Source organism: Anopheles gambiae, chromosome 2 (assembly GCF_943734735.2).
Source record: "Anopheles gambiae chromosome 2, idAnoGambNW_F1_1, whole genome shotgun sequence".
NCBI classification, from domain to species: Eukaryota; Metazoa; Arthropoda; class Insecta; order Diptera; family Culicidae; genus Anopheles; species Anopheles gambiae.
The window spans coordinates 22832505-22851006 of NC_064601.1; the positions used below are offsets into that span (position 1 = coordinate 22832505).

General features: G+C 49.5%; 1 protein-coding gene across 1 annotated transcript; it reads right to left on the reverse strand.

The window, feature by feature from the left end:
• Nucleotides 1-2499: 2499 nt before the first annotated feature.
• Nucleotides 2500-17915, reverse strand: LOC1273392 (PDZ domain-containing protein 8). The gene is made up of 7 exons (XM_061663852.1): nucleotides 16762-17915; nucleotides 9422-9619; nucleotides 8949-9352; nucleotides 7827-8858; nucleotides 6622-7747; nucleotides 6398-6512; nucleotides 2500-5693 (listed from the first exon to the last, which is right to left on the reverse strand). Exons 1-7 carry the CDS (start codon nucleotides 16933-16935, stop codon nucleotides 5518-5520), a joined length of 3225 nt encoding a protein of 1074 aa, XP_061519836.1. The 5' UTR covers nucleotides 16936-17915; the 3' UTR covers nucleotides 2500-5517.
• Nucleotides 17916-18502: the final 587 nt, after the last annotated feature.

Below are 18502 nucleotides of genomic sequence, written 5' to 3' on the forward strand. Positions count from 1 at the left end.
TTGGCTGGTGCGTTGCTTTGCGTTGATCTTTGTTTGCTTCGCGGGTGCTAAGGGGGGCGCTGTCGCGCAATGCCCGCTCGTGCTGCGATGGTGTGGGGTTGAAGGGTGCAGTATAGTAATTAGTGTTTTTGTGTGTTAGTGATCTGATAAGTGACATATAGATGAGGTGGGAAGGGGGTGATTGAGAGGTTTTTGTTTGATGCAGTGTATGATTCGTAGGGGTTTCCTCCGCAGACAGGGCTGGTTGGGGGTGATTGTTTGTCCCTTTAACATGGGTTCGGGGGGAGGGCGGTTGATAAGCAAGTGGGTTAAGCATGTGTGCGTGTCTGAATGTCACGGAACTGAGGGCGATAGACGGTGCATCAAAGTTCAAGACACTCCAACGAGTGGAACAATTGATGAAGTAAGAATTAGCTCAATGGCGTTGTTTCTTTCTTTAGGATTTGTTTGTGAAGAACGTTATGGGTTCGATATTAAATGGATGCACTTTATGTAATTCAAGTTTTCAGTTATTATTGTTTATATATTAGCATTTTTACTTTAAATTTGTATGCGTTTTTCAACAATTTTCTAAAAATCAAATGTTTTAATAAATTTAAATAAAATTAAATTGTGTTAAAATCGTATTTTTTCTTAATTCATGTAAAAATTATAAGGAAAAAGGTGCAATGTATTAAAGATTGTTTTGTAAAATCCTTCTCCAATAATTCAACTTGCAATTCCTGCTCTTATTCACTTCATGATGTTTACTATTAACGAATAAAACACCACATGGCCTTTGTTCCAACAAAGTTCCAGTCACCGACAGGGCAACCCGAATGGGAAAATCACCCATCAACGCCCATTTCCTTCTTTCCTCACACCTGAAACAGCCAGACAGTTCCTAGTTGTGAACCGCATTGAACTGTAAAAAATACCTTGAATTTTAGTCTCACTTCAGCTTGGAATAGCATCCCTTATGTATCCCCTCTATCTATGTCTCACTCCCTCTCTGTCTCATCCATCATAATCTTTCTCCCGGTGTGGAAGTGGCGCTTTCCTTGAACCTTCGGCCACAACCGCGTGTTGGAGGTTTCAGGAAAAATGGTTCCACTTTTATTCCCCATTTTGCTGTCGGGGAAGTCAGGTTTTAGCGCTCTTTGTCTGCTCAGGTCTTGTCGCCGCAGTCTTTCAAGGTAAGTCATTGCGTCGTCCTACACTCCCCAGGGGAGCGGGTTTTGGACGTTTCTGTACACCCCAGATGTCAAGGATGATGATCGTTGTGTTTTTGATGAAGAAAAGGCACATTTTCTTTGTGCGGCAGGAGGCGCTGTTTCGCGCATTGCAGTGCGCTTTTCCTGACTTCAAAGAATTGTGGAGTTTGTTGGTGGTTAAAGACTAAACATTTTCCACCATTTTCTCACCTTTGTATTTATTACTTTCCAATATATTCAACCTGAACTGAACTGAACTGAAAAAAAAAAACAATCAAACCACACATTCGTTGTGGTCTATTTGCGCCCCGATCCCATAATCACGCGCGCAGTGGTACCGGGTGTGGGTCAGCAAGGCACGGCCGATGTCTTCGCCAGCGTAACGATCGCCACCAGCGTTACGTTCTCTCCATCAAACACTTCACTGCCACTGCCGCCCCCCAAAACGCACCAAATATTACACCTCAAACGGCGTGTGTCTCTGCCGTGTGTGTGTGTGCCTTTTACGCCTTCTTTTTTTTCGAGGCGGCTGATTAATTCGCCCAAAACGGTCACGGAGCCCACCACTAGTGGCCAGCGTGCGCATGAACTACACTACACAGCTACTCTGCTCCATATTAAGGGCGCTGTGGCACACACATGTGGCGTGCCGGTTGTGGCCGGGTCGCATGGACACTGGAAGGATCGCGTAGCTGTCGTGCCCGCTCGTTTTGGGAAAGTGCCCGCTCGGGTGTCGAGAATGTCCAGGAGAAGGTTTCGTTATGCCATGAATGCGGATAACGGACGGAAGCACACAGCAACGATCGCAAAACCGAAAAACACTGCAAAACCATGCAACCACATGCGCCCTAGGGCCGCACTCGAGCACACCGGTTACGCGTTTGCTTTGGGACTGCAATCGGTAGAATGGTGGTGAATGGTTAAGTTTAGACGGTGGTTTGTGAGTGTGTGTTATGTGGGAAGCCTTTCGAACGCAAAAGGAATATTAATACAGAATACAGGGAGATTTCCAGGGGTTGTAATAGTTGTTGGACACTTCCTTGACTTTTTCTTATGGGATAATAATTACATAGGATTGAAATTGGACTTTATGGTACCCTTTTCGAGTAGGCTCCATGGAAATTCCTATTGGATTTGTCCTACAAGGGTGCTATAGAGTCCAATTCCTATTACATTAAGTTCATTTCACGTTCAAGAAAGAGTCAATAAATGAGAACGCTTGGTAAACCCTGTAAAGCTCCAACACCACCCTGTCATCATGTTGTGTTTCACTGTTGGGGCTTTTACACTAAATGTCCGCTTTGTGTTTTTGTATAAGTATTTTGCTTTTTTTATTTTCAAATTTTCCTAATGCGCCGGTTTGTAATGTTGCTATACTTGTCTTGTTTGGTTGCTTTTGGTTGTGTCCAGTAGTCCCTCAATGTCCAGTCAGCGCACTCGAGGTAGCCCTGGAGCCCACAGCAAAAGACATACCAAAACGAAAATCGATCGTACGCACAATCCAGCACGTCAGACACAACCGATCAGTGGCTCATCAGTGGCAAGCGCACCGCAACCTTCTATCGATTATTTGCGCTTTCTCTCGGCAATAAATAAATAAACAGTACAGATACACCCAAACCTCGCGTGTGCTGGGGCAAAACGATCAATTCATAAGTGTGATGTGTTCTAGTTATTATATATCGTAGTAGAGTGCTAAAAAGTGTACTCTTGCAATAGTATGTTCACTCCTTCCATGCTGCTGTGAGTGTTTGTGGGTCGTTTCTAAAACAACTGTTAACAATTAGATTATTACAATATCGAGTGTGATCGTGTGTGATCGTGTGCGATCGTGTGTGTGTGTGTGCCGTTTTCTAAACCCGGAACCCAAAACTCTGGTAACAGCTGCTAAATATTAAACACTAGGAGTGCACGATCAGCAACCCTTTAAGATGATGCCCTCCACAGATGCTCTACTCTGCTGTGTCACGAACTATCACGACATAGTGCTGTTTGGGATGATTTTTAAAACTGTATGTGTTGTGATGAGAACTATTAGGTTTTGTTGTCTTCCACCAGCAAAAACCCACGCCTGAGCAAAACACACCACAGACGGGGTGGTGTTGTATTGCATTTTCGTTTTACTATTTTAATTAGCTTGTTGTGTGGTTTGTTTAAACGTTACTACTTGCGCTCCTGCTCTACTGATATCACTCGGCTCAGCTGCGTTACGGGGAGGTAAGGGAGAGATATTCAATATTTGCGCAAGGGAAACAGATTGCTAATTGCACGCTTTGCAGGTCTATAGAGAAGCGACAAGTGTGTTGTGATTCTTTGAAAACATTGCAATTACCAAACAGTGAAAAGAGAAAGAGAGAGAGAGTAAAAAACAGAGCACTATACTTGTCATAACGATTAGTCTTGTTGAGTTACACTTTGATCTATTTGAAGTCGTATGATCCCGCGCACACACGCACACACACAGGATCAGGAACAAACTGAAGCTCCTGATCTTTCGTGCAATTTATATTTCCTTTCCTCCATTCTATACTCTAGTCAATGTGTGCAAAACACTACTACAGTCTAAATTGGTTGCAAAATTGGTTTTTTGGCCTTTTTTTACGGGGTTTGCAAACAATTTCTTTTTTTTTTTTTTGTTTAATTTTGTTCTTGAAGATCGGGTGAGATTTGTTCTTGTTTTCCCTTTTAAACAACACAGTACGCACAAAATCACATTGAAAACGACAAAAAAGTACGGTAGGTAAGAGCTTTTGTATCGCTGCTACTGCACAAGTTCCAAATTACACGTCCAATTGTCACCGTGGTCAGCTGGTTATCGTTATCGCTTAACGTAATTAAATTAAATGCAATCAACACTCACTACTCACTAACAAACAGCTCACTGTTACAGCTCGATATTAACAAAGAAAGCAAAATAGAGTAGATAATAAATAAATAAGAGCAAATCACTGGCAGGCAGTGACGCAAGCCAATGAATGCGCACCGCAAAATGCCCTGCCCTTTTAAGCCTAGTTACATATATCACCGAAGAAAACAGCTCAATTATTTACTTACACAAAGATAAAACTAATCCTAATTTCCTTTTTATCCTGTTTTCCCTACACTCCCCTCACACCCTCCCACTAAACCTATACGCTAGTCGAAGAAGGAGCGTGTGTGTGTACAGCCTTTCATTTCAATTTCAATTTCCTGCGCCAGAAAGGAGGCCGGTCGTGCCTGGCCGCTTTGCCGACCACCGTTTTCAGCTTCTGCAGCAACTCTGCCTCCCACGTCGCCAGTGTCAGTAGCGTTTCGCCTTGATTGTTTCGCGGGGGGTTGGTTGATTGTTAGTCCGGAAGATACGCGAAGGGGGTGGGGAACACATTACGCACAAAAAGACATTTTGTAAAAAGTTTTGCAACGTGTGTTCAATTCCATTTCAGGGAGTGTGTGCAAAACGGGAGTTTGATTGCATTCGGGGTGGGTTTTTGTTAAAGGGAGGTTGTTTTTGCCACACAAGAGCAGGGTTAAAGGAGCGTTACATTGATTGACCTTTCTAGTAGTGATACGAGTATGTCGTTGATGATTTTTAGTGTAAAATTGGGAGACGAAATGAAGCTTACTTGCCAGCGGCAAGCAGCATGTATTGGTGTTAAGCGTTTTTAAAATGACAACATGTTGATGTAGTTAGCACTAGAGAGAGAGAGAGAGAGAGGGAGAGAGCAATGTCGTGCCGAAATTGGCAAACACTTGTATCTACTGCTACACATCGAGACGGGTTGAAAGAATCGGTTCACAACACACATTTTGATTAGCATTAGCTGGCTGTATAGTAACGCAAGGGAATGCACGGTGTATAAGTTCCATCTAAAGCCACCAGATTTGTTAATCCATGCGACCGGATGTGTGCTGGGGCGCATGGCATGGACAAGCGGGCGGTGTGTACCAACAAAACAAAGGCGGTTTTCTGTACTTGCGTTGACGGATGACCTGGCGAAGCTTAAACGACTCAGTTAGCGCTCTCCGATTTGTAGCCGGACGGGGTAGCGTTTGCCGAAGCGCTAACACTAGCGGAGCGCTGGAATATGCCCAGCGCCCGTTTGCGACACACGGAAAGGCGACGCGAGCGGAAGGGACTCTTTCTACCACCGACGCCACCACCGCTACCGGCGATACTACCACCCGTGCTGCTGCCGGATTGGCTGTCCGACGGTGGGCCATCGTACTGCTGCTGTGAGCGTTGCCGTTGCATCGGCAGCCTGCTGGTGGTAGTACTGCTGCTAGCGGTGATGGTGGGTTCTAGCATTGACGAGCCCAGCGAGTACTGCCGAAGCAAATGCTATTCTCATTGGCCTAGATTACCCTGGACGTACTGCAGGCCCGAGCAGAGGTGCAGCATGATGATGCTGAGCGCCTGCACCCGCTCCTCCGACTGGCCCGCCAGGAAGGCCGATCTGGTGCTGTCGTGCTGCTGCTGCTGCTGCTGCTGGGTCGGCGTCTTGCCTTTGCCATCGGCAATTTCTAGCCGATGGTGCGCGGGGTTTAAGCAGTTAAAGGATGGAAGTAGGGGAGAAAAGGAGGAGAGAGAAAAAGAGATGTAGAATTGTATTAAAAGATGGGAAAAAATGGTGAATTTTTCATAAGTGCTTGTACAAAACGTGCAAATCTTGTAAAACTGTATAGAAATAATAAGAAAAGCAATTTAAAATGCAAATTAAAAGTCTGAACAAAATGAGATAAATAAACCATTCAACAACCAAAAGAAAAAAAAACCTTACGGATGTGTCAAAAGTCCGAACCAAAAGCACACACAAAAACAAAGAAGGGAAGAAGATGAAAAGAAAGAAAACAAAATTGTAATACTGTTTGCAGACAGCATGCAAATCATAAGTAGAAGTACATTTATTGCAATTGCAAGCTTATTAGCGAGTTTAAACGTTTATCACATTACATCACATCCAATCGAGTCGATTGTGTTGTCTGATCGCTTTTTAAAAAGGAGCGTAAATGCCTTAAGTAACAATGCCACAACGGGTTAGGAACGCATCAACTCTGTCGCTGACACACACACACACTTTCGCTAGAGCACCTGTGTCTGATTCATCTATTGCTTATTGCGTATGTATCACACCGGTACCGGATTACGCACAGCCGGTACCGCGGGTCAAAAAGGGAGGTGGTGGGGTTTTTAGTAATAAAAAAATGCTACAAATCGGCCGACCTACCTTTACTGTTAGCACCTGCGCCACTACCACTACTACTACTACTACTCTCCTTGGTCGCGTTTAGCACGGACTGGTTGATGGTTTCGTAGTCCAGCGCTATGTGCAGTTTGGAAAGCTGCAAAGAGAGTGCAGGGAAAGGATTGAGTACGGCGCACAGTCGAGGCAGACGCACGGGCCTCATCAACAACACCACCACCACCACCATCACCACCGTCGGTCCCTACCAGCTTGTTAATTTTCTCCGTCCGCACGTCCGGCTCACAGTCGCCGTACATCGCTTTGCTGCTGCTCTTGGCCAGCGCCATCAGCGTATCGGACGGGCCGTACTCGATCAGTGGCGCCGTCAGATCGACAATCTGCTCCATGTTCAGCTCGTTCACGTCCTCCGGCAGGCTTTCGAGCCGCTGCGTCACCAGCAGGAACGGGTTGGCGTTCACGTTCGCCAGCGACTGCTTGCGGGGCGTGTGCTGTGGCGTGGGGGGTAAGCTTTTGCTGCTCGGGTTCAGCCCACCCATCGTCGGTATGGAAAGGTTGTTGGCCGAGTTGACGCGCTTCAGCCCCTGCACGAGCAGATCGCTGAAGCTTTGACGATGTGTTTCGAGCTTTGATTTCGGCACAATCTGTTGTTGCTGCTGCTGCTGTTGCTGTTGCTGCTGCTGCTGTTGCTGCTGTTGTTGCTGCTGCAGTTGCTGCTGCTGCTGCTCTTCGGCAATGTCCACGAAGTCTTCCACCTCTATCGTGGGCGATTCGGGCTCGGTCACCTTAAATTCTGGCTGCTGGTTGGTGCCAACGGTTGCCGCCGCTGTGGATGCCATGGATGCCGCTGCTCCGGCCGCCATTATAATGCCGGTCGATGTGGATGAGGTGGTGGACGAACGGTCGGATGCTGTTCCCGCGGACGACTCGTTCGCGGTGCACACGGTCGAGCTTTGACACTTGTTGATACACTTTTTGTGGCAGCACATCGCACAGTCGCGGCACTGGACCGCATCCTTGAGCCAAATTTTCTTGCCACAGTAGTCGCACTGCGTGGTGCGGTGAAAGTGTGTACGGATAAAGTCGTGCTGCTGCTGCTGCTGCGCCGGCAGCTGCGTGAAGGTGGACGAAGCGGACGGTTTGGCATCCAGCGGCAGGCCATCGGTCCGATCGTCGTCCAGCTTGTCGGCCGACCCGCGGCTGATCGTGATGAGCCGCTGCTTCTTGTTTTCCGCACTGATTGCTTTGCTGGTGGCGGCGGTGGGCGACGACAGGGAGGCCAGCGCACTGCCGTCCCAAACGAACGACAGCAGCACATCGCCGTAGCAGTAGTTTTGATCAAATCCGGACTGCATCGAGAGTGGGTGATTGGAGCTGAAATGTTAAGGGCCATCATTTAATAAAACAAAAAGGATAGCAAGTGAGTAAGGCGTGCGCGCGCGCGTATACTAACACATCGATCGCTTCCGGTGGCAGCAGTGGATACTTCTTCAGATGGTGCCCCAGATGAGATTCGTTACACTCCACCAGTATACTGTTGATCGGGATGTTGAGATAGCCCAGCAGCCGGTGCTCCTCGTTGCTCTTGCCGAACACGCTCAGGTTCAGGTAGGAATACTTTTCCATCAGCTGGAACGTGCACGGGTCGTCCAGCCGGATGAACGAATTGAATTCCGCATCGATCGACGAGTGTTGCGGGTAGCATTCGACGTTCAGCGCCTTCGGCTTCGGTCCACCGGCAGCCGCCGGCTCCGAAAAGCTGCCCCGCGGCGTCGACGTTTCCGCACCCCCGACCACAATGGTGGACGACTTTTTCACCGGCGTCGTGCCCGGTGTGTTCGAGTGGCTCGACTCCCCGCCACTGTTGTCCTTCGAGTTGCGGCGGGCAAGCTTACGCTCGCGCAGCACCGCCGTACCGCCACCGATCTGTACCGCTTCCACGTTCTTCACGAACGTAATGTTCAGGTTCGGATCGATCTCCTCAAACTCCGGCTCGTAGTCGTCCAGCAGCGCATCGTTCCTGATCTGCCCCGGGACGAGCCGCTCGATGCGCAGCACAAACATGGGCCGGTTCAGCGTCTTAATCACCTTCGGCACCTGGCTAATGTTCGTCACCCGTTTGCCCTGGATCGAGAGCAGCACGTCGCCGCGGCGCAGCTCCGCCTTTGAGGCCGGCGTGTTCGGTATCACCGCATCGATCAGCACGGTCTGGTCGGACTGCTTGAACACGATGCCGATCTGCTGGTTTTTGGCCTTGTGTATCTCGATGTCGAGCGACACGATCATCGTCGCGCCCTGGTCGTCCTGCTGGCGGGCCACCACCCAGGGCATGTGGGCGAGCGTCAGCGTGCAGTACACGTGCGTCAGCGTGCGGATCGGCGCATTCAGGCGGGAAATTTCCGCTATCGTCACCTCGAGCGAACCGTTCGGCACGATCTCGTTCAGTTCGTAGTCCTCCTCCACACGGTGGAAGAATGGTTTGTATCTGAAAGTAGCGCAAACAAAAAAAAAGAAGGTCAATTAATGAATGTGCCCACTGACGTTGCATGCAAAGGGGCAAAACGATCGTACGCACCTTAGCTTATAGTTGGGAAGCGTGTGCTTCCGGCGGATCGCCTTCCGTATCTGGTTCGAGATCAGGCTGGTAATGTTGGACTGCATCTGCCGGCCCTGGAAGTGGGACTGCACGTCCAGCTCCACCTTCGGGTCGTTGATGAAGCTAAGCGACCAGTGCGTGTACGGTTTGCGGGTGAACTGCAACCGGGCCAACCCGGACACCTGCTTCACCCGCAGCGCCAGCGAACCCTTCTTCCCCAGCACCATGTCGGCGTCGATCGTGAGCCGAAAGTTGCCCTCGTAGTGCAGATCCAGCAGCACATCCAAGCTTTCGATGTGTCCCTCGTCCGGGTGCAGGTCGACCGCGTGCAGGCGAAAGTTTTTTATCTCCGGAAACTGGCTGCCCAAATCCAGATCGCGAATCTGTTGAATGAGGTTAGGATCAGTAGAAGCCTCCCTTCATTTCGTGCCACTATCACGCCCTCTACTCACCGTCAGCTTATCAAACAGCTTGCCCGTGGTCGTCTTGCTTATCAGCTCGTCCAGCTCGAGCGACAGCTTCCGGTGGAACCACTTGCGCACGCGGTTCGACTGCCGCAGCTCAAAGTACAGAAACTGCAGTATCAGATTGATGGCCATTATCGTGGATTTGCTTTCCTGATCCGGTGCCTTTATGTTCTCCAGCAGCGTCTGTCGGCGCGTCATGCGGAGTAGAGAACGTGAAAAACAAACAAATTAAAAGCACGCGACAGCAATTGGGAGCTAGTTAAGCGAATGGCCCTGCGGGAGGGGCGAATGGTCGCTTCTTAGGAGAGAAAGGATGCAATCAACGGCAAATAATAACGAAACACAAACGAACGCTACTAAATCATACATCGCGTCACCAACACCACCTCCACGCAGCATCCGTACCCGGAAGGAAGGGGAGACAATCGCCTCCCTTCTGGGAGATGTCACACCAGCAGGATATCGCCCACGTGCGATATGCTGCGCACGGCAACAGCCCACAAGGCCACCTTCGCCCGCCGGGAGCATTATATATGGAGGGGGTTTTATCCCACACCACCCCCTCCCCCCCCCCCCCCCCCGCCGACCGGTGAAAACGTGTGCTTTGCTGAGCACGCCGCTGCTGGAAGGACGTGCTCTTTTGTGTGATTGAAAGTGTGGATTTGTTTTCACATTTTGTGCGCGCGTAGGCACGGCGCGGAGGGTAAAGGCTTTCGTTCTAAAAATAATTCTAACGAAATTAATCACCCACGGAACCGGTGACACACAAATAAACACACACAATAACGATATTCCCCTGGCGTGCTGGTTCGGGAGAGAAGCCTCTTTTCTGTGAGGAAGTTTGATGTTTTTTTTTTTATTTGATTTTTACCCCCTCTTCGGTGTTAAATTAGAAATAGAGGAATATAAATCTTGCGCGAGCAACGAACGAAGTTTCTGGCAACGCAACGAGGACGAAGAAGATACATTTTCGAAAGGACGTTCTCCTTCTGCCGCAACACCCGCCTCGGCTCGGCTGTGTGAGCCGGTTTGTCCAACAACGTCCACATTAAACGTCCTTTCAACACCGTTGCCTTCCGGCTGGGATGGACCAACGCGCCGGGAAGGCGAAGGCGCACACGCTTATAAAGCACGCCGCATTCTGCGAAAACAAAAATGCTGTTTGCGTTTGCCGGGTTGAGCCCGTCGTCATCCTCGTCGTCGTTGGCGTTGTTTGTCGTGTGTGTTGGCGTCTTCGTGCAGACGCCTCCGGATATACTTGCACCTTAATGTCGCCCGCACCGTTGTCAGGCAGTGACGGTAATTAATTAGGGCGGGCCCAGTGAATTATCTGCGATATGAATTTCGTTGTAGGAGAAACAGTTCGACAACAGCGCGCCGTTCAATTTAACTCGAACGGTTTGGAACGGGTCCACCGCTGCAGACTTTCTCCTTCAAGGTTTGATATTTTAAGTTAAGCATCAGCTCCAGTTTGTGTTACCAAGGCCAGCGTGATTTGCTTGCTTTCTGTATAAATGATTAATTATCAAGCTTCTTTCGAGGGAAACAAAAGCAGACCTCCTCATTGCCATCGTTGTTAGGGTAGAGCTTCACCATCGTCCTTTCTCTACAGCTTCTCCAAGATTTTCCACACCCGACGCATTGTCCAGACGAACAGTATGAGCGTACACGTGGTACCGATCCCGATCGACACGATCAGCGATATGTGTACGACCAGCTTGGTGATGTTGTTCACACTGCCCAGTATGCACATCCCCAAGCTGACGAACGCTTCCCGCGGCAGCGTACAGTTGCACTTCCACATGGTCTCGATCGATGGTTGGCTGCTGAGTACGCGATCATCGACGCTGAACGTCGCGAACGATTGCGTGAGCATCGGCTCAATGTCGTACCCGAGCTGGAACACGATTTTCTCGCTCGTCTTGATCAGGATCTGGTAGAGCGAGCTGGCCACGGTCGGCTGGACCGTACCGCACCGCTCCAGATCGACACGCACGTTCTCGAGAAACAGATCGGTGCAGCCGGTCGACTGCTCCACCCAGAAGGTGAACTGGATCAGCGACTTCAGCCCGCAGTATAGCTCCAGCACGCCCTCGACGATGTCGGTCGCGTTCGGGTGCGGCTGCGACTGGACGCGCACCGAGATGCAGCAGTATTCTTTGATCGGCTGCAGCACCGCCGGCAGGTCCACCTCCGACTTCTTATCGAGCGTGCTGAGGTCGTAGATCCGATCCGGGATGAGCAGGGACGCGTTCGAGTCCGGTGTGACGAGCGTTCGTATCTGGCAGGCCATTCGCGGTGCCGTCGTCGTTTCGGGCGTTTCGTCCGAACTGTCGGGTGGCACCGTGGGGCCGGCTGCGGTCGTGGAGTGCTTATTCCCACTCGGTAAACCATTGTTGACTACAAACTGCCCGTCGGTTGCGTGTGGCAAGGTGCCGAAGAGCGCCACGGTACAGTACCAGAGCAGCGGAACACGCAGCCAGAAGTGGAACATTGCAGGACTGTTGAGTGACTGCCGGGGTACGCACTGGGGCACGCAGCGTAGATTTGTGTCCAGCGCAGCCAACCAGCAGCAAGTGTTTGATTGAATAATAATTGTGGATAAACATGTGCTTTCATCATAGATGGAGAGAACATAATAGCATCTACAGTCATTTGGCGTCTATTGGGCAATGGTTAAGGGACTTCTAGGAATGCACCGGCAGTCCAAAACGAAACGAGTGTGAAGAAAGGTCGATAATTCAACTGGCCGGTCACGCCATTGCAATAAATTCGGGCAGTCTCGGGGCAGTTTGTTTGTTTGCTTTTTTGAATCGCTATGAACCTTCCCAAAAGTGTCGCTTCCTAAATTCCCAAATTCTTGGAGCCTAACCTTCAAATTGTCATAATAAATCCCTCCCACCTCTCGTCCCCTTTTGTTCGTGTCCCCAGGGAGTCAGGATTGAGGTCGTAAATTGTTTCACAACAAACCAAGGCCGCTTGCCATCCTTGCTGCGTACACCACCGCCATCCTGCTCCGTACATCACCACAACATCTCCGGCAATAAAACTAAAGTGATAATGAGGAGAATGGGTTTCGTTTTGAGATGGTCCCCGATAGCAAACTAAAGAACGCTTTTCCTGTTTGCCGTCTTACTACTACTACTATAGGACGGCGACGGGCACGGGCACACTATCCTAAGGCCAGGAGGCATTAAATCGTCAACCAAGCGTCTCCCTGCCCGGGTGGCAACATTCTTTCTTATTAGTTTAGTCGTGTCCTGGGGAGGGGAGGGGGGGGGGAAGGCCCGTACGTCCCCCCGGGCAGGTAAGTTGCAGCCAGCGGCCAAACGGTTGATGAAAATTATGAACCATAATATAGCAGCAATGGTGGAAAGCCATTTTCCATGCTGGTACGCTGGGTGTACGCCGACCGATGTGAACATTTTTAATGATGTTTGTCGAACCGGTGTCTCGTAACCCGGGCAGCATACGAGCAAAGATGAGGAGGGCGTCCTCCCGGGGGAAGGAGAATACACGGCACGGTATCCGTTGCTCAATCTTTAACAACACGAGCCAGCCTGCCTCGGGGCTACCAAATCAGGTCTCGGCTGCAGGTGTTTTAACTGCAATCAATAACTTAGCACCGGCACCGGGGATCGGCGTGGTAGCCCAGCTTCGTGCCGCTGGAAGATCCTTTTCTCTTACGTGCGCGTTGGGTTGGGTGTACGGTAGTGCTGCAAAAAAAAGGACACACCGGTAGAGCACCGCTTCTCTCTCGGTTGGCTTGTGTCATTTCAACTGTGCCTTGGCGATAAAAGCGGGTTCTTAAGGGGAACAAGTTAACCCTTGTACAGCTACTCGACACACACACACACTATTTATAACCACTCATTATGTAGTTGGTACTTAGCCAACGGAAATCATGCTCTGCTGTTTTGAGGGAATTTTCTGCTCTTTCACCTACCCAGCGCAGCGAGTGATGCAATGAAAAATTTAAAAAGGCGATGGAAGGAAAAAAAGGAAAGTTTCGTGAAGTATTTTACAAAGCTTACGGTCTCCCCAAGCAGCCGCCGCCGCCGGTTGGAATTGGTGGGAAAATTCTAAGCAAACGAAACTTTTCCTACCGCTCTTGCAAGGGCGGAAAAAGGGCACCATGACTAAGCTACAACAATGAGCAGAATGCAGCTTTGAGAGGTTTTTATGTGTGTGCTTGTGTGTGTGTGTGTGTGTGTGTGTGTGTTGCAGTGCCATTGTGAGTTAGCAACTTTAATTCGAGCACCATCAGCCGCCGCAGGGTGGCCATACATTTTAGAGCAGCAGCGCGGCAACGTCGAAAAAAGGAAAGCAAAGAACCAGCGCCTTTTCAGTTTTCAATTCATGCCGCCGCCCAATGAAATTGAGTAATCGTGAGCGGGCTGGGTTTGCTGCTCCAGCCCGCCCGGTAAACGCTGTGCACTCGGTGCGCTCGGCACAGCAACTGGGTCGCCGTCCTGATGGGTGATGGTAGCAGCCCTTTCGCCAAGCGCACGAAGCTTTGACAAATGAAAACCGGAGTATGTGGGGTTCGTACATGTGGTCCATCCACAATTCCGTTCTGTCACCCCACCCCAGCCGCGCTAGTGTGGGCAGATGGGGATTTCTTTTGTAGTGGGTTCAGCTGGGTGGAAATTCATTGCTTGCGCATTCCTCTCCTGCGGCAGAAGGACATTCACAAGATGTGCTCGAGTGGTCGTGCCCGTACGTGTAGTCACATTGATCCTGGCTGATGCCCGCTTCCCGTTCGACGGTTACCGAATCTCGGTTTAACCAATCTTGTTGGTCACAATCTCTCTCTCTCTCTCACACACACACACACACACACACGCGCAGACAGGCGCTCGAGTGGACAAGAGTTCAAACTTTGTGCGCACATTCTTATCAGCCGGGAAGCCAACCAGACATCATGCTGCCGTACGACAGACGGTGGCAGTTCCTAAAATTAAAAAGAAGAACAAAAAGAAGAAGAATAAAAGGGATAGAGTGGGCCAGGACACAATCCATGATCCGTGGTGCTGCACGCCATGCGTTCTGTGGCTTGTCTTTCTGCATCCAATTGGATTTGTTGGAAAATCTTATTCCTACTGGATTGGTTGAAACATTCTTCCGCACACTTTCTACTTTTCTCGCGCGGAAAAGCACCGCATATTTAATGTGTGGAAAATGTGGGCTTTGGAGAAGGAAAGGGGTATAAAACTTGTTCAGTTTCGTATGTTTGGTGTGTGTGGTGTAGTGGTCGCTCCGATGCAACGAGATCCTTTCCCCCTATCCGGTGGGCGCTGAGAGGCCACGTTCTGGGAAAAAAATCCAAAAATCCATTCGCACCGTTCCTTTTCATCCGTTTTCAGCCGTAACCGGTCGATGGGGTGTGGTGGTGGTGGTGGTGTTGGTGGTGGAGTTTGTTTTACGTGATGTCCCCTGTTTCGCTTTTGATCTCTGTCTCTCTCTCTGCTCAAAATTAACATAACTGTTTGCCAGCACCGCCGGTTGCACCATCTCGAGTGTGGGACAGGAGGTAAGCAGCTCTCGGGGCAACGGGGCAGTGAAGTTGCTGGACGTCAGCTTTCCTAACTGTTGATTTTGGGAGATGGATCCTGTTACCGTGCTCGCCAAATAAAATGGCAGCTTCCTTGCGGAAGGATAATAATTGCTAGCAACAGTTTACGATTAAAGCAGGAAACGGAGACTAGAGCGCAATGCATAATCCTAATCCTCAATCCCATGGTTCCGGGAGGAAAAGTGGAGCGTTTTGGTTAAGGTCGTCAAGTTGGGGTTAGGCTTTGCTCTCTCTCTCTCTCTCTCTCTCTCTCTCTCTCTCTCTCTCTCTCTCTCTCTCTCTCTCTCTCTCTCTCTCTCTCTCTCTCTCTCTCTCTCTTTCTCTCTCTCTCTTTCTCTCTACTCCATGACGTCAAAAACATGACGCTTAAAGGTGCAAAATCGATCCGATGGTTCATTAAATCGCAATGAGCTTGACGGTCCTGCCATCGGGCGGACGCTTTTCCTTCCCCGCTGAAAATCTGTTTTTGCATCATTTATCGTAGCCGATGTTTTCCCCCCACCGTTCTCTTCTGATTATTCATATTTAATAATCGACGGGGCAGGTGGATTCAACATATTTCAACGAAACACAAATTCAAACTTGTTTAGAGTGGGTCATATTTTAACGGTCGGAAAAGTCGTGATTTGGGGCGGAGTGTCGTTTGTGCCAAACTTTGCATAGTTAGGAAACAGAAGAGTATGATTAAATGTGCCTCTCAACAGTAACCAAACGGACACAATAATTAACGTTCTAAACTCTTATCAGTGCTTTGAATTTTTGTCGTGAACCCAAACCCACGGCAACAGAAACAAATGGCACACACGCAGACCCATTAATGAATACCATGCTGTGTCTCACCTCCTCTGCTTTCCCTTCCCCACAGTGTTTTGGAGCTACAGACCACGCTCATAAAAAAGAAACACGCTCACCCCGCTGTCCTCGAACCAACCTAAATCGATGAACCCATCGAACGGTGGGTGCCTGTGTAACGACATTAAGACATCTTTTTCTGTGTCTGTCGTACAAAAAAAAAAAACAAACAAAAGTGAAACCTGCGCTATCAACCGCTTAAGAGGGGAGGGGGGAATAAAAACAGCACTACCAAATCTGCCATCGACCGGCGAGTCTCAGCCACCAGGCGGAAAAGGGCAACAACCGCCAAAAAAGTGCCGCTCGCTGACGACAAGCACAATCAAGGGAAGGACAAACGGGTACCGATGCAGCACCGACCGCGGTGCGTCATTTAACCGGAACGGTTTGGGGCTTTTGGGGGCCTCGTGGCGGCCCTACCATATACCCGTAAATGTGTCTTCACGCGTGAGTCACACACACACACCCGCCAGTGTCAGTAATAAAAACATGCCCATTTCCACGATGGTTTTCGATGGAGGAAATGGAACTGGCTTCGGGAAAAAGGGAGGGAGCCGAAAGTAGGTCACGAGCTATTGGGCCCAATTTTTTGCTGTTGCCGTTCATTGGGGTATCCCCTTCGTTTCCTGGTGCTTTTCCTCGTGCCAATGCTTTATCGGGGTTGTTTTCGGTGTTTTACGAATGTGTTTCCTCAGCATTTTACGGAGCAGGAAAAACATCCCGCAGGCAACCGGGAAAAAAGAAAGATTACACTCTCATGCACGGGCTGAACAGGATGAAAAACAAAACAGAAATTGAGCTAAAAAGCGAAAAAATAAACAGAACAAAACGGAAATTGGACACTCCCGTAGCAGCAGCAGCAGCTGGGGGAGCGGGAAACCGGGACCGCGGGACTTACATCGGGCAGTACGTAGCGTTCGCTGAAGGCCGATTTGCGCTGATTTTCCTCCTCCTGGTGCAGTTCCGGCAGGCGGAAGTATCGCACGAAGGCATAGTACTGGATCAGCAGCATTACCACCGCCCCGATCACGCACGACATCAGGCAGAACAGGAGCAAGTTGACGAAATCCATCGTGCCGACCGGAACAGGGGGAGGCTCGGGCTCGGGTGTCCTTTCTTTGTTTATGTGTGTGTGTGTATGTTGCTGCCTCCCTGTTGCAGCGGAATGTAGCAATCGGCACAAAACGCGGCGCGTGCTTCGATTTGCCTTGACCTTTCCGATTGTTTGCCGATGCTGCACGGCCACAGGTTCTGCGGGGAGTTGGGGCCCCTTGCACAACGGTTGTTAGGGACAACGGGGCTGGCTGCAATTAATTCTGCTTTTGTTTTTAATTTCACACGCAAACCCACACACACACACACACACACCGGGGCGCACACGGGGATTGTTGTCGATCGACCGGAGGCGCACTGTATGACTAACTTTTAATCACTTCCGTTCCGTCGCCCGTTTATAATCGACGGAGAAAGTGACCGCTCGCGGCTTGCACTGCACACTGGGTTTTTTTTATATATTTCGTCACCCTCGCCACCCGTTTCTTTTTGATGCGCTTGATTCAGGAACGGGAAATACACACGGCACTCGGTGTGCATGCTAGAAGCTAGAACGGCACCGCCCGCACAACCACCGTACACTCTTGGCCGCTTTGTTGGAAGCAATTTCGCGCGTCACCCGACTAGCCGCGGACATTATTAATTTAGCACTAATGCAGGCTGGTGGCACCTGTCGCGATTCGCCGAAGCACCGGAGCAGAGCGTACAGCGGGTACAGCGAACAAGGACTGGTGTTGCATCGTGCTTGGTGCTGTGGCACACCGTTCCCGACACGGTTCCCCAAAAACACGGCTGCCCCCAAGCTGTCCTCACGTTCCGGGAGGGGTGGGAGGGAAAGCGGAACACAACCCTCCGCACGTTCACTGTATTGCGCGCACCGTTTCAATGTTGCTGCCTCAACATCCGCGATCGAAATTGTGTTCGGGCTCGCAACCAGGCAGCAGAAAAGTGCTTACACCATTGTTGTAGTTGTTGTGTTGTGTCGAGCCACCGTTTTGACAGTTGCTACAGCGATGTAGGGTGGAAGAGGGACGCGCGAGAAAGCAGTGCCGAGTAAAATAGAGTGGGTTTTCGAAGGAAAACAATGATTAAGATTACTGACAGTTGTAAAAATGTACTAGTGCATTAGCTGAAACGTTTGCACTATTTATTTATGCGTAAAATTGCAAACAATGGTAAAAATACTCAATCCAACGATACTGCATACGATTTTGCAGCACGGGCAGGGTGCGCATTCCCATTGCGCGATTTTGACAGCAAAGACCGCGTCCAGCGTTTCAAATTGACAGTTGGAAGATGTAACGTCGTTACAAGTTCGGTTACGTGTTAGTAAAAGTTTGGGAGTTAGATTCAACGAATTAGTTTGGAAAAATGATTTTATGTATCAATATCATATATGAAAGTGCGTATAATAATTGTAAGTATGCTCTGTTCTGTAAAAAAAAGGTAAGCTCAACATATGCATGTGATATATTGCTATACATTGGGTCACACAATGAAACACACACAAACACGCAAATGTTGTTGTATTTTCTGATCTTTTTAGATTGATTTTCTTTTATTAGTTCATAACTTTTTTGTTATCG